Raw genomic sequence first — 16355 nt, forward strand, 5'->3', positions numbered from 1 at the left:
CTCTTAAAGCAGTCTCATGCTGTCACATCTAAAATTTGAATATTGGGGTGCACATTTGATGGGTAGGAAAGTGGACAAATGTATTGCAATATTTTCTCAGATTTTTTTTTTTTTTTTGGGAGGGGGGGATATTTTCCATAAGTTATTTAGTTATTCAGTGTTTTTTTTTTTTTTTTAAATCTTTTCATAAAATGCAGAGCATCTCTTTGACCTGAAAACTAGGAGCAATTGATAATGCATGCATGCAGTCATTCATTCACAGTGAGCCGATCTGCCATTTACTGGTCATTAGGAGACATGGCTATGTCTATAGACACCACTGGACCAGGATCAGTGACTTGTGTCCACTGCTGAAGTGTGTAGCTTTGCTTCTGTGACACTGTGTGTCCGTTTTATTTTTCGAATGATGTGAATGAGTCAGATTTTCTTTTCTTGTGTTGCATTTCTGCCACTTTTGCTTTGATGGAGTGGAGGCCTGTTAAAACAAATCAAAACCCAACTGTTAAGCTGAACCTCACCCATTCAGTCAAGGAGAATATGCTGTTTCTTAGTTAGCATAACTTAGTTTAATTAGTACCACTATCATAAGTGAATGAAATTTAACTTAAATCTACAGAAATGTTGTGATTTACAGAAGACATGTCTCCTATAGCTATATTTATATCTCTGCATTTTATATGTATATGGAAAAGTCAAACTCAATTTTCCCCCTGTTTGGTTCACTAACAGTTGTGTTATTTTCTAGGACCAGTTACACAAATAATAATTTTTTCCTCCATCTATTTCAAGCGACCAGAATCTGGTCACAATATTTTATCCACTCTTGCGTGATGGAAACGTGATTTTTGGAAAGATTGTACCTTTCCATGGGTTTCCAATGGAATGTTGACAATTTTAATGCACTGCTAAAGCTAGTGTCATTGCCAGTGAGTCTGAAAATGTGTTTATGGGTGACTCTTAAATCTACAGCTCCTAGATTTCTAATATGTGGTGTGTGATTAGACCTTACAGAAAATCATCATTAGGCTAATGGTGGTGTTAATTATAGTAAAGATTGAAACAGCATTGTAATACCTGCTATTTTCCAACGGTTATTCTTAAGCTGTTACCAAATACAATATATTGATCCGTGAATATTCTGTAACGGTTATGTGAAGAGTAAAGTATTTGATAGGAAAGAATTGACTGTAAAATTATGATATTGCTGCCTGCTTCCACTAATAACTTTAAAAAAAAAAAGAGCTGTAATGTCACATTACTTTCTTTTGCAATTTGAACACATGGGTGAAAGTATTGGTGTGCTGTTGAATGTTTAAAGTAAACTAATTTGATGTTTTTGACGTGTGTTATTCTGTTATATAAGTTGTTCCTTTAACATCTGTTAAATGAGGAATTTGAGTTGTTTTTGTTTTTTTGGGGGGTGGGGGGGTGGGTAAATGGATTTGTCTTTTTGTACTTTGGGCATTTGTAATTGGAAATTTGAATAAAGGCAATATAAATGAGATAAAAATGTTATTTATCATTTGTCTTAAGGGAGTACTTTCTTGCACTGTTGTGGGAAGTAAGTACAGGGAAAAATAAGAGTTTCAGAACATTGACCGGTACTGCTGAAAGCCTAATAAAATGACTAAAAGTATAATTAAACTGAGAAAAAAATCAGGTTGAATTATCCATTTATAACTCAATGTGGCCAATTACGTATGTAAACACGGCTCAAATCTACATGGTCATTATGCATATCATGGATAAATTATAAGATCTTATACATCCACGTGCATTATGCACTCCCCAAATACGCACGTGTCGAGTTTTGTCCCTCTTTACTTTCCGTAGCAACACAAGTATGGCGGTCTGAGAGTTGTGACAACTATGTTTTGATGGTGTAAATCCTCGTTTTTACCTTTTCTAATACATCCTTTCCTTGGAATACGTATCCAACTGATTTAATAACCACATTGCGACTCAGGTAAGGGATGCATGCAGCGTGTTTTGTGGTCTGTCTGTCCAAAATAAGGGACACGTGGGTAGGAGCTAGCTAGCTTTAACGAGGCTAACCAAGCTAAGCTAGCTGGTCCCTGCTACCAAACAAAAATGACAAGTTGCTAAATATCTGTCAAATGAAACATTTGCGTACTAGTTTATGTCGATTTTAGTCCCCCTAGCTAAAATGTGCGGTTATATTATACTTGCATCTCGGGTGTAAATAAGTAAGAACATAGCTAGGTGCAGTTTGGTAGGTGAATGCAGTTCTAACTTACTATACGAAAGATAGGTCATTTAATTAAAAGCAAGGTTAAACGCAGGTGTTAGGTTATTTCTAATTACGTGGCGTTTTATTTACTGCCAGTAGCAGCAAACCAGGCGCGGGCAGGTAATTTAGGGGGAATATTTTTGGATAAAATCATTGGTCAAAAAGACAGTATTATACGATCTGTCTAGTGAGTTAGTAACGTTAACTTACCATGCTTTTTCTGTCAGCCGAAGTCTGGCAAAGTAATTGACTTTAGTAACATAAATATAGGGGGTCTGAAACTTTTTCACGTCAAGGACCCCTAAACTGACACAAATTAGACCACGGATCCCCATCTGATAAGATTTTTGCTTTTAGATGTTTTATCACTGAATGTGTATGACACCCATGACAAAAATAATCACACATTATGTCACTTTGTTACTTATGGGTGGAATTATAGTGAAAATAAATTGCTCTCCTTTTTGCTGGGGACCCCCAGGAACCCCCTCAAGGACCCCTGAGGGTCCACAGACCCCAGTTTGAGAACCACTGGATTAATACACTTTGGTCCAATGCACAGGGATGTGCAGAGGATGTTAGAGGGGCAGGGGTCCAAATTCATAAAAGGTGATTTTTGCAAATAATTTAAAAAAAAATGCCTTGGCTGACTACTTTTGCGACACTGTTAAAGGAATATTAAAATGTATGTGATTAAAACAAACTCACGAGTCAGTTCTCCTCACACGTTAACCAGCCCAACTCTTACCTACTGTAGCCCTCTGACTGACATCCTCACTTGCAGAAGCTCAGCTTAATACTGCTGACAAACATGCACTTCATCTGGCTGCATGGCTGCCTCTCTCGCCTCCATATTCATCTCTTACCACCTCTCCATAGAAGGCACAAGTGCTTAATAACAGGCTATAAGAAGATGCTGATATTGTATGGCTAAGATACTATTACTATGTGCCAACAAATTAGTTTAAAATAATTCACATATCATATCATAATACTGAGGCTTGGAAGACATCATGCATTGAAGCCACAATTCTAAAAAGCAACACATAAGCTTTAGATAAGGTGTATTAGACACTGGTTTATAAGAGATTTTAAAAGTTAACATTCCTTCATCTCTTCACTCCCTCCCTCCAAAAATACTGAGAAAAGTGCTTGAACTTAACTATTTGCCTAAATGTATAATGACATTTAGTGAACAGCTAACATTCAACATTCATGTGTGCATCATATCGTCATTATCTTGTAGCTTATGGGGGATAAAGATACATACCTTTTCACAACTTTATAAATAACTTGGAGAAATGTCTTGCGTGACATACCTGCTTTACATGGGATGTGCGATGACAATAATAGTCCCCCCCCCAATGTTAGTTCCATGCTGTTGAGTTCTGTCAACAACAGTCACTTCACCTTGCGGTAAGCTATTAACACTAACATATACTAATATAAATTCTCTGCCAGCTACACTCAGCAACAAAATGAGGTACTGAGTATATTGTTGTGTCACGCTGGATGTAGCAGGAATAACAGGAATTTATTTATTTATTAAAAAACACTCCAGAAAAGGGGCACTTTCTCTCAAGGAGGCCAAACGGGCAGGTGCTTAAGCCCCCTTTTGAGGTCTATTGGTGCACTTGCCTAATGCTGTGGAAGCCCTTTTGTGGAATTTGCCAACTCTGGATCCAGCAAAAGAGCCCCACACCATCACACTTCCTCATCCATGCTTTTATACAGACAGAAGGCTTGTAAGTAAGCAAAAAAAGGTCACCTGGACACCTGAGGGGTGTACCATGAAGCAAGTTCAACATACCCAGGCTTTCTTTGTGTGAGCTGGCTCGACAAACCCTGAACTCGCATTCAGAGATAAGTGGTATCACGACAGTGGTTACCAACTTTCTTTGTTAAGCCAGGCTTTCTGCTTCAGGCTCTGTGTGCGTTCCCCTAAAAGTGGGCGTTTGGCACGTCATTTCACTCTTCTTCCACACAAACTGGACCAATCGTGTGCCGCCTACTTCAGTCAGGAGGAACAGCTCATTATAACAGAGAGCTATGAAGAATATAAATACATTATCACAGCAAAAAGCAACACTGTTGCTGCAAATAAGGCGAGAGAGGAATGCTGGCAGAAAATTGCTGATCGTGTAAATTTGTAAATTAATATATTTATTTTAGCACTGAATGCACTCTCAATGCCTCCCACATTCAGAGCTCTTCAACTTTAAACTTGATGCAGCAGATTGAAACATTATACTCAAGAAGTGCATTTAGGTCTGACTCTGTCCCATAATGACTGATAAGTGGAAATCACTTTAGTTTTTGGCCAAATCAAAGTGAAATTAATTTTATAGATTGAATATTATCTGTGATGAATACCAATAGACTAATCAATTTTCTAATGGGTGTTCTAATAGCTGCAGTACCAGCAGTGTTAAAGGGACTTGGCAGCAAATCAGGTGGTTAGTGAAAGGGCGTCGCTTTTTATAGCCGATTTAAGCTGAAACTCAGAACATAACCTGCTCAGGACCAGGTTAAGTTTGCAGCATCAGTTACCATGGTGATCTAGCCAGGTTAAATGAGAGTCGCCTTCGTGACATTGAAAACCCTGGCTTTAGGTTCAACATAGCTTGTTAACCCACTACTCTCACTTCGTAGTACACCCCGCTGTAGGAATTGTTTGCATCAACTTTCAATTTCAATTTATGTCCATTGCTGCAGAAAAGCTGTGAGTTGTTAACTCATTACTTGATCCTTAAAAAGGTCTCCGTGTATAACTTTGAAATTTAAATTAGTTTCAGTCTTTAGTACCTAAAATTTTTTAACCTCTCGCAGGTTACCACTTTCCTTTGTATAGTTTAAGGTTATTCACTTGACTTGAACTGCTTAAGTTTCAATGAAAACAGGGGAAAATAGGGGGAAATCTTTGACCGGTAGTGTTAAGTGTCATTTGATCTTTTAGCTGTGCTTTTCGTTATTCATTCTCACCTTCAGAAATCAAATATCCCTATCCTGCTGTCTTATCACCCAGAGTTGTGATGTAATATAAAATGACAATCAATTGACTTTGAATAGTTTCTTTTTCCCCATGAAATTAATTGTTTTTGCTTTTCTTTTATGAGATAATTTATGAAATTATATTGTTAGATTACTGTGTTACTGTGCAGCAAAAAATGAAATGGGTCTCAAAATTAATTTTCAACAACTCTTTTTGGTTCTGAAAGGTCTTGACAACTCGCAGGTCTCAATTTTATGAGAGACAGTCTTTAGACTGACTAAACTGACTAAGACTTTGTCTGATTTCAGACCACCATGCCGTCGGCCTGTGACTCTCTGATTGAAGACATTGAAGACATGGTATCTTCTAGCGACCCCACTCCTAATGAGAGGCAGTTTGCTAGAAAGAGTATCATACCGAGGTCCAGAAAGAAAAAAGAGATTCTGGGAAATGAGGAGCTCCAAGCTGACAGGTATGTCTAATGGTTACATTGATACAGTAGTTTAGAGTGTGAGTTAATTGTGGTATTGTTTGTGTAGGTAAATCTAGCCTAAATTCTTAATCTGTCAATCAGTCTGTCTTGATTTCAAGCTTTTCAGTTAATCAAATGAACTGTGACATGTGGTGGACACACTGACTATATTTCTTTATTAAACTGAATAAAATGTGAAAAAAAATTGCAGATAAAAATGAGATGGTCATATTTAAGATTTGATAAGTTAGTTTATTAATTTTAGTTACAGAAGTATCAAAGTAAAACATTGCAGAATTGCTTTTTTACAATTGTGCTACATGCAGCTTGTTGTGAAGTTGTGTGAAGTTTTTTATTTGGTTTTATTTGGTAGTGTTGCAGCTATGTGTTGCTCACTTTCTAATGAGGAGCTGCAAAAAACAGAAAAATTCAGTTTAGGACACAAGTGTCTGTTTAATTCCTTTTAAGGAAAAACCCAGATACACATACAGTGGTGCTTGAAAGTTTGTGAACTCATAAATATGACCTAAAATGGTGATTTTCATGCAATTCCTAAAACTAGATAAAGAGACATCAATTAAACTAATGAGACAAAAACCATACACTTCTTTGTTTATTTATTGTGGAAACTGATCCAATGTTGTGTAATTCATTTGAAGGGGAAGTTAGAGTCAGCTGTTTCAATCAATGGGATGACAATCCGGTGTGAGTCTAGGAGGGTCTGCCTTATTAAAAGAGAGAAATCTCTTTAAATAAGGGGTTGTGAAGCTCAGACGATCAAAGTCTAAGTACTAGGTGGCTCAATAACACTTGGATAAATCAGAAGGTTATTGGAAAAAATTTTCTGTGGACAAATGAGACCAAAATCAAACTTTCTGGCTTGAATGAGAAGTGTTATGTTTGGTGACAAGCAAACCTTGCATTCCAACATAAGAACCTTAACCCATCCCATACCATGAAACATGGTATCATGGTTTGGGCCTGCTTTGCTGCCTCTGGACCAGGACAGCGTGCAATCATTGATAGAACTAAAAATTCTGAGTTGTACCAGCAGATTCTACAGGAACATGTCAAGGTATCCATCCGTCAACTGAAGCTCAACAGAAAGTGGGTCATGCAGCAACACAGTCATTCTATCAAAGAATGATTAAAGCAGAAACAAACAAAGTTAATGTTTTGGATTGGCCGAGTCAAAGTCCCGATCTTAATCCTATAGAAATGCTGTGGAAGGACCTGAAGTGGGCAGTTCATGCAAAGAAGCCCACCAACATCCCTGAGTTGAGACTGTTCTGTAATGAGGACGATGTGCAGGGCTGATAAACAGTTACCAGAAACGTTTGGTTGAAGTTATTGGTGTAAAAGGGGTTCACACCAGTTATTGAAAGCAAGGGTTTGCATACTTCGACCTCACACAAATATGTAAGATTGCATAATTTTCATCAATAAATAAAGGAATAAGATTTTGTCTCATTTATTTAATTGGGTTTCCTTTATTTAGTTTTAGGACTTATGTGAGAATCTGATCACATTTTAGGTCAATTATTAGAGGTTTGGAAATTTCTTGATTCTGTGATACATTGCAGTGTTTCCCCTATAATTGTACGGACCTGGTGGGCCACCACCATTTGTATTTGGGAGCCTCTGTGTGGCACTGTTCTGAAACATGAGTCAACCTCTGTGTCGTTGCCTGGGAAACTCTTGACGCAATGTCAGTGCCTCGTCCCTTTAGGGTTTTTTCGGTCTGTACCACCGGGTCTGAAAAAAATTCTAGGGGAAACGCTGCATTGTGATCCGGATGTGGATGATTCTGAATCAATTAACAAATTACTCCACTGTGAGGGCAGTGCAGCACCTGGACAGTCTACAGTGCTCACATCTTAGAGTTATCTTGTAGTTCATCTTCAAAAAAAGGTGGTGATTGCAAGCATGTTCTGATTTAATGACTAAATAATTACCTTTTTGAGACAAACATGAAGTATATTGGGAACTTTCTACACCGTCACTCAGAGACTAATGTTACCAGAGCAGAGCAGTGAACTCCAGAAGAAACAAATGAGACTGGCTGACCAACACAAACTGCAGCATTAAACAACTTAAACCAACTCTGAGGTGAAGAAAATAACTCAGTGCTCAGTCTGTTTCATCTCAAAAACCCTGCGCCTGCTCAGCGTCTTGGACAATGATGTCTTTCCTCAGAGCTAACGGTGCAGCAGGGACGCTGCTCTCCACTGCTGGAGACATAACGTTAATAACACAGCAGAGCACTCCGCCTCCCTTCATTCTGTTATTCTCATAAAGGCAGGAGACTGTAAGATGCTTTCAAATTAATGAATTCATTAATTTATGCAGTTAACTTTTTAAAATAAAAAGGCTGCGGACCATTTATCTTATCTGCCAGTTATGTTTCATATTGTAGTTCAGTGGAATAAGGACACCAGTGAAAGGTTTAACACAGAATACTGGAGCAAGAGACTGAAAAAAGTGCCCCCTTTTCTATTCATTCAATTGAGAATTGGTTTTGAATTGAGAATCGAATTGGTCCGCTTTGTGTTGACACCACAAACAAACCGCACCAGAGTCTGCTTGGAAGTGTACTGACACAGCTTGAAAAGGTAGACCTCAGTGTGGTCGCTTGGTCCGCACTGATCAACAGCTTTCCATACCATATACAAACCATATGGGCATATGCACCACAGTTTCTTTGAACTGTTCCAAACAGATGGGAAAGCACCCTTTTAGTCTGTTTTACACAGGAATCCACTTAGACAAGAGACAATAGAGATTTAAGTTGAATCAGTCCTTATTTATCTTTGTGTTTGTTTAGGGTTTATGGCAGATCTGTGAAATAACATAAAGTTTGGATATTGTTAATGGCATTTCCACACATCCTTTAACATAACTAACATAATTGTTTTCAATTTCTAGTGTGATCCCTGGCACCCAGAAAGTCTGGATGAAAACGTGGGGCTGCAGTCATAATAACTCAGATGGAGAGTACATGGCTGGACAGCTAGCTGCCAGCGGATACAAGATGACTGGTAAGAGATTGTTTAATCATGGTGATTTGTATTATGTTACTACCTGGAGGCCAGTCAACAACATGACACAAATAATACCAATAGAATGAATGCTAATTCTAATATGCACTAATAGAATAATATTAAGAGGGATTTCAGAATAAAGATTTAACATAAGTAAATGCTTATACAACTGGCAGGGTAGAATGTGTAAGTTTTCTGTTGAACTGTTGTCATTGATGTTATTAAACACAAGGGGGCAGTCTTGATCTGTTAGTAAGTTGTGTCTTACTTCAGTGGGGGACTTTGTTTTGCCCTGAATTGGGCTTTGCAGGCTAATTAATATGAGGGTGTAGGCCATGGTTTTTGTTGTCAGTTCTTATGAAGGAGGTGGGATTCACCCCCAACCTGAGTGGATTTTCCGAACGTAAAGCTCAACTGTGTGATCACTGGTCATATCAGCCTCTGGTATAAAGGCTATATATGATAAATAATGCACAGTGCTAATCTACAGGCCAATAACTGATCATTTCCATGGTCAGTCATATCGACACCAAACTTATTTATTTCATTGGATGGAATCTTTGTATTTTTTCTCTAGGAAGTGTATGTTTAAGGCTTCCCTGTAAAACACTGATTGTCACAGTGTTTAAGTGAAAACTGATTTTTTCAAATATCAAAAAGGCTTCATTCTGCTCCCTTAAGTCATAACAGTCAAAGCATATTAGTTCTTATATATTTAAACTGAATACATAATGATGACTGTCTGTTGTTAGTGTTATAAATGATTGTTATTGGCATTATTACAGCAAGTAGTCTCCATATTATGTCCTCAGGTTGTAACATGTCAGACAGTTGACAAGTGTCACATTACAGATTTTTCAAAGAACACTGGACTACGTTCAATGCTTCATCTTAAGTTTTGCATGTCTTTTGCATGGAGACCAGACATATTATGAACTTTATTGCCAGAGGTCTTTCATGAGGGATTAAGTGTTTGTGTGTGAAGGCGTGTGTGTATGTTTAGAGGTGAAAGAGACCAACACAAAGTGCATTTCTGTCCACCTGTGTTTATGGGCATTTTCCAAAAAAAACTTGGTGTAAATGGAAAAAAATAAGTTGAAATATTGCAAAAAATGTTTGAGCTTGGCTGAGGTGGAAAAGTTGGTATGTCAACAAAAAAAGAAAATGCTGTGGATGCTCTGGTAGCCTACTGATTAAGACATATACCGCAACGACTGTGGTTTGATTCTGGCCACAGAGCATTGTTGTCTCTGTACTTTCCTCTAATACATAAAGGCAAAATGCCAAAAAATGTATCTTAAAAAAATGCAACAACGTGCAATAGAAACAAACTTGAACGTCACTCACACTACCGCTCCAATGAAGAGTTGAAAAATGGTGGCAGACCAAAACATCAGACCACTCTGTTCTTCCCTGCAATGGTTTAATGAGCCCAACTCACATTCACATAATAGTTGGATGGAAATGTGCATTAATTCACATTTTCTTTTGCCAATTTTCTGGCAATTTGGTTAAAATGTGGAATATATTTGGCTAATATATAACCTGGCTGCAGACAAAGCAGAGTGAGACTGAGATGTTGTGTGTGTGCATTTTACATTGTAGTTGTCAGTTAAAATAACCTTTTGTCTATGATAATCAAACTGTTTTCTTACGTGTGTGTTTATGTCTATACTAGTGTGTGTGTGTGTGTGTGTGAGAGAGTCTGTGTTTATCTCTATCAGTCACAAAGAAAGGGGAGTTCTTGTTCTTTACATATGGACTAGCTCTCTCCGGGGGTGTGTTTTTGTGTGTGTGTGTGTGTGTGTGTGTGTGTGTGTGTGTGTGTGTGTTTGTGTCAGAGAAAAAGATGGAGAGAGAAACAGAAGAAGAGAGTTAATATTAACCCCTCAGGTGTTTCCTTCACCATGGGGTCTCCACAGCTATAGAAGGACATTAATCACACACTTCAAAAATGCAGATGTGCTCACTCACTTACACACACACACACACACACGCACGAGAAACAAGTTCCTCATGAACACAGGCCAGTGGTTTTCCCCTTCATCTGGTAGTTTAGACCCTTGATCTCTTAATCTTTTCCACCTTTCTTTGTTGTTACAGTTTTCTGTTTCCCTCGAGCATCGCTCAGATATAACCAGACTCTCTCTCATATTCTGTGTTTACTTTATTGTCTCTCACCCTCCCGTTTGACTCCGTGGCAGAGTAAAAGTGTCTACTAGGGCTTGATATTTAGCGTGCTAGATAGTGAAATGGTTAAAATAGTCTTTCAGGAAGTAAGTGTAGTGAAAACCTGTTGTTTGTATTGATGCAGCTGTTTTCTGTTCCCACTCTGAGTTCTGTACGGGAAAAATATCTGCCTGTCTCAGAATCTGATTACAGTACATAGCTTCTGTGGTTTTATATAGATTCATTTCAACCTAGTGTAATGTAATACTCCTTCAGGTAATAAGGTTAAAACCTGCTGCTATGGATATTGAATTTTTTCTAATCTATGAATTAGGTCGGTTTCTGTCTCCCTCCCTTCTCCTTACAGTAGGACCACAGAGTGACCATCCTGGTTTCCAGAAGTGTTGCATGTATGTCCGCAAATATCACTGTTTTATTTAATTTAGAATTCAGGTCACAAGAAGTACTCCCTACTTGTGATATGAACATCTGTGTTCATAAAATATTTCACTCCTTCCACCATTATCTTACAACACAGACAAGCACACCATTAAATATGAAATCAACCACAACTTTATTAATGTATTCTGTCGGGGCATATTTGACAACTGTCATTTTATTGCTGGATGCTTGTAGGCTTGTGAGACAAACTAAAATCAGGATAACAGTAGATATGTAGATACCAAAAGAAAATGGGTCATAGTTGCACTAGGTTGGTTGTTTTTAAAGGCGTTCAGGTTGACTCGCATGACTGCTCGCATTTGAAAGAAGGTGTATTCATGTTTGATGTTATGATGGGATATTGGTATACACCTCTTGGCTTTTGTGTGTGTGTGTGTGTGTTTGTTTTCTCGTTGACAACAGGATTAGTTTCTCCTTTGCCTGTCACCACTCTGACAAGGTGCTGCATTCTCAACAGTCCGTGTGTATCCGTGTGTTTGTGTGTCTTTCTTCATACCTGGTTTAATTCTGCCTGCAAGCGTAGCGTTGTTACAACACAGTAAGCATTGCTGACAAAGGTTGAAGTTATGGGCATGTAACGTTTACCTAAGAAGTGCCTCCACTCGTTTGTGTCTGTGTGTGTCCCACAGGTAACAGCTGCATAAAAGAGCAGTTTAGAGTCTGTTATTTACCTCCTTGATTAATATGGTTTTTCCCCCCATTAAGCAGCTCAAAGATTTCTTAATCCTTCACCAACAAAGCTTCAGAATACATTCTCTTCCTCTTCTAGCCTTGTCGTCTCTTTCTCTCTCTCACTTCTCTCTCTACAAAGTACTTTAAAGGTCAGTGTCTCACTGCTAAAGCTAAAGGATTAGTTTGGTTTCTGGCTCCCTCCCCTCTGCTTTTTATCTACGTCTTTTCCTCTTGTTTGCTTACTTGTCTCTTCTTCTTCTTTCTCTTCTCTCCTATATCACTTTTTTCTTTTTGTATTTCTTTCTGCCCCCCCCTCCTCTCCTCCTTTTCTCGTGTGAGTGTCTTTGCTCATTGTTTTTCACCGTGAGATTGTTGGAAGGAGAAATTGCCTGTCATGGTCCGAATCAGGGAAGATTACACTCAGGACAGGCTGGGATTGTTTTGAATTGTATAGTATGGAATGCAATGCAATTGTCTAGAATGGCATGAAATTGTTGGGAGCCCATGGGAGAGAGAGAGGACTAGTCTGGAATGACAAGGACTGAAATGGGGCTCCTGAAGGATGTAGTGTCTAGTCTTTGGTCAGATTGAACACGTGGACTTCGAGCAGGCTGAACATTATCATTTGTGAGTCAGTTTGTTATGTCCTCCTAAAAAAAACTATTCAAAACAATGCTATCGTAAATATCAGACCAATACCTCTGTTGCGTCTGTCACTCAGATCCGCAGTGTTGTTCCACAGAGTTTAAACGAAAGAATTTAGACAAAGACGGAGCTTCAACTGCCCGACAGCGTGCTCAGAAAACATGACATCACCTTCTCTCCCTCCCTCTCGTCTCATCCGCTCGTTTTCTCCCTCTGTCACACCTCCTGCCCTCCCCTGTCCTTCTTCCGTCCTCCTCTCTAACTCTTTCTTTCTTTCTTTCTTTCTTAAACTATGACATCACCTGGTGTGAGACGTAGTAGCAGTCCTTGTGACGGCCTCTAGGTGGCATCCTTGGCTCATGGAAAGTGCTTTTTTTTATTGAAAGGCTGAATCTCTGCAATATCAGGATGATGTCATCCCTCTGAAGAACAGACAGTGTTCTCATTCATAGTTTTAAAAGTTGTAACTTTCAGTCCTTGAGGGCTACACATGACCCTGTGTGATCGTTAATGTTAGTAAAATGAAGCCAGCTCTTATATCACACTGTTAATAACTTGAAATCATTATAATGAAATAGTATTAGACGTCATGGAGACCTTTACAGTCTACAGAGCATTTTTTTTTACACCAAATGTTTCAACTCATAGTGCTGCTTTCATTTAACATGTTTCATTCATATTTGAGCTTAAATGGAACATAACACTTGCTGGCCTGTTTAGGTCATAAATTACCTGCCAGTTAATTTACTCAGTTGTAAAATATATAACATATGATGTCTCTCCTCAGTTTTTGAATTGTTCTGTTTAACTTCAATGAAACAACGTGTTTCACTGCTCCACTCTGCTTTCATTGTCTTAAGTCTTCTTGTTACTGCCTGTGCTTGTTCAACCTGGCTTGTCCTGAGTTGCTGTTTCACTGTCCAACCAAAGAGGGCACTGTTTACCCACCACAGCACACCGATAGTACATGAATCCCATTTGAGCAGCAGAGCGATGTGCCAAACGGTGACTTCATAGAAAGGTGTGTATGCTCACACATGCACGCACACACACGCACGCACACATGCACACACACATGCACACACACATGCGCACACACACACACGCACACACACACTCTTTTCATGGAAAGTCACACCAGGATATTTTGATTGTTTTTGGCTGCTCTCGCCCCCCTCCCCCAATCTCCTCTCTTCCAGCCAGCCACACACACACACACACACACACACACACACACAGCTCTTCAGTTATGATTTTACATACCGGTTAGGCAAAATTACTCCCTGGTACACAAAGTCAGCCAAATGAGGCGTTCTCAGTTCCTGGTTTGGACACAGACGGTTGGAGGATATGAGTTTCAGAGAGAGGGTGTGAGCTGTTTTGATAAAATGATGCATACACATAAGTGATTAGCAGGTATTACAGGTGTTGCTGTGGACAGAAAAAGCCAGAAGTGTCACATACACTGTAATTTCACCGTGCCTTTTAGACAACAAACTGCTTCATGATTATTATGATTAATATGAAATGCATCATTGGCTGTGAAAAGACAGATGGATTAGCAGGTAGTATTGTGCTTTTAGCACTAAATGGGTTTTGTTCATATTTGAACTCAAACACTTAATGCTATGTGCACCTTACATGGCAGTTGAAGAAAAACATAAGGCATATTTGTAAAGGTAATATAGATATATTGACATTTTACTGGCATAAAACACATTTTTGTTCAATTAATTTCCTTACTTTTTCAATCTATACAAATTATACATATTATTAAATTTTAAATTCACAGTTCCATGTTCAAATTTAGGCTGAAACAGCGTCAAACTGTTGTGATTCAACTCATATTGCATTTGTGTTACAAGCGCTTCTGCCGCTCTGTGTGATTGTATTACATCACTGTAGAGTATTGTCACTCCGAGTGTGTGTGTGTGTGTGTACCTCGCATACATGCCATCTCATTCATAAAACGGAGTGTGTGAGGATTTTCTGATTGGCTGACTGCGTGCTACGCAACATTACACGCCACAGTGTAGCCAATGAAAACTTACAATGTTCTTTCTGACTCCACCACTCACATATACACACACACATGCGTTAGTGCACACAACCCGCTCACTCACACATACACACACACACACACACGTCTGCTCTCACACACACACAGTTGCAGACGTGGTGGGAATTGATATTGTACAGGGAAAATGTGTGAGAGACGGTTTTCGACAGCCGTCATTCTGCAAGATTAGACATAATGCTTGGTGTGCGTTCGCATGTGAGAGAGACTCTGTGTGCTCTCGCTGTCTTTCCACTACCTCACAACTATGTGTGTCAGTGACAGACCCACTCTGCTGTTTTTTAGAGAGGGAAAGGGGAGAAAAGGGTGAAGGGGAAAGTACTGTTAGGAAAGATGAGAGGATGATGATGTAAGGAAAGACGAGAGGAAGAGTCAGTGGGGAAGGGAGGGAGGGTGCTGGGATGAAAGGTGCAGCCGATGGAGACAGATGCAAGCCAAAATCAGCTAAAGCGGTTGGAAAAAGGGAGCCGAAAAGGGAGGGCAATTAACTGCCAGTGAAAGCGTACTAGACTCTGGCAAATCTGTAGAAACAGGGAGCAGGGAGATGGATAGACGGAGAAATAACGGAGTGTAGAAAGGCAATGAAAGGTAAAGAGACGAGAGGGGAGCGGTTTGAAGAGTGCAAGATGACTGGAGAGACATACAGAAGGAGACAATTGGTGCATTGCAAAAGGAAGTTAAGTAGATGGAAAATGGTGGTTGGCAGCAGTGGGCGTAATGTATACTGGTTGGTAAATCATGTGACACAGTTTTAAGAAAGTAAGAGCTAAAAACTACAATAGAAACTAAAGTATCATGGAGCAAAACATTGAAAAGAAGTTTAAATTTATACAAATAAAGACATTTTCATCACTGTGTGTACACTTTAAATATATTTAATGTAATACCTTCATGTTCAGAGCAGACATGTGATAGGTAGAGAGGCTGTATATATGTGTACATTTGGTGACTTGAGGGTTAAAATACAAAAAAAAACAATTTTAAATATTAAAGATTTTACAATCACACAAAATGCAAGAAATGTTTGTAATTTTAAGAAAGGGAAACACCCCCTGAAAAACTTGTTTTTGCCGACCTCCAGTAGTTTAACTTCTCACCTGGTTGCAGTGATGTACATGTGCATCCAGCAACCCACAGCATCACTGCTGGGTGTGGTTATAGGTGAAAAAAAACTTGAAACTTCCAACCAGAGAGGGCAGCAAAACACTGCATTTCACCCAGGTGTTAAGTGTTAACTTTTTAATATTTAACATTACTGTTTTACTATCTTAATATACTTTGCCAGAATATTTAAGTAATTAGTTTTCTGACTTAAAGGACAGGTTTGCAGTTTTACAAGTATGTCTTAAAACAATAGTCAGGTGGCCAAATTAACATTGAGACATGTTTTTCTTAATGTAATCATTCCTCCTGTTCAGACTGGCCATTAAGAGATCCCTTCATAATAAACTTTCAATGTAATTGAATGGGGGAAAAAATCCACAGTCCTCCTAATGTATTTAAAACGTTATCTTCAGTTAAAATGAAGCTTCAGCTGTCCAAATTAGACTAATCAAATCACTATCTTCCAAAGT

The 16355-nt window shown here is 38.8% G+C and overlaps 1 protein-coding gene across 1 annotated transcript in view; it reads left to right on the plus strand.

Moving 5' to 3' along the window:
* The first annotated feature begins 1812 nt into the window (after positions 1-1812).
* The window catches only part of cdkal1 (CDK5 regulatory subunit associated protein 1-like 1), a 244794-nt gene continuing 230251 nt past the window's right edge, over positions 1813-16355 (plus strand). The window contains exons 1-3 of the mRNA XM_067602097.1: positions 1813-1966; positions 5552-5715; positions 8641-8753. Of these exons, the coding sequence (XP_067458198.1) occupies positions 5558-5715; positions 8641-8753 (271 nt within the window). The 5' untranslated portion in view covers positions 1813-1966; positions 5552-5557. The remainder of the gene's footprint in view (positions 1967-5551; positions 5716-8640; positions 8754-16355) is intronic.

Source organism: Thunnus thynnus, chromosome 10 (genome assembly GCF_963924715.1).
Source record: "Thunnus thynnus chromosome 10, fThuThy2.1, whole genome shotgun sequence".
In the NCBI taxonomy this organism is placed as follows: domain Eukaryota; kingdom Metazoa; phylum Chordata; class Actinopteri; order Scombriformes; family Scombridae; genus Thunnus; species Thunnus thynnus.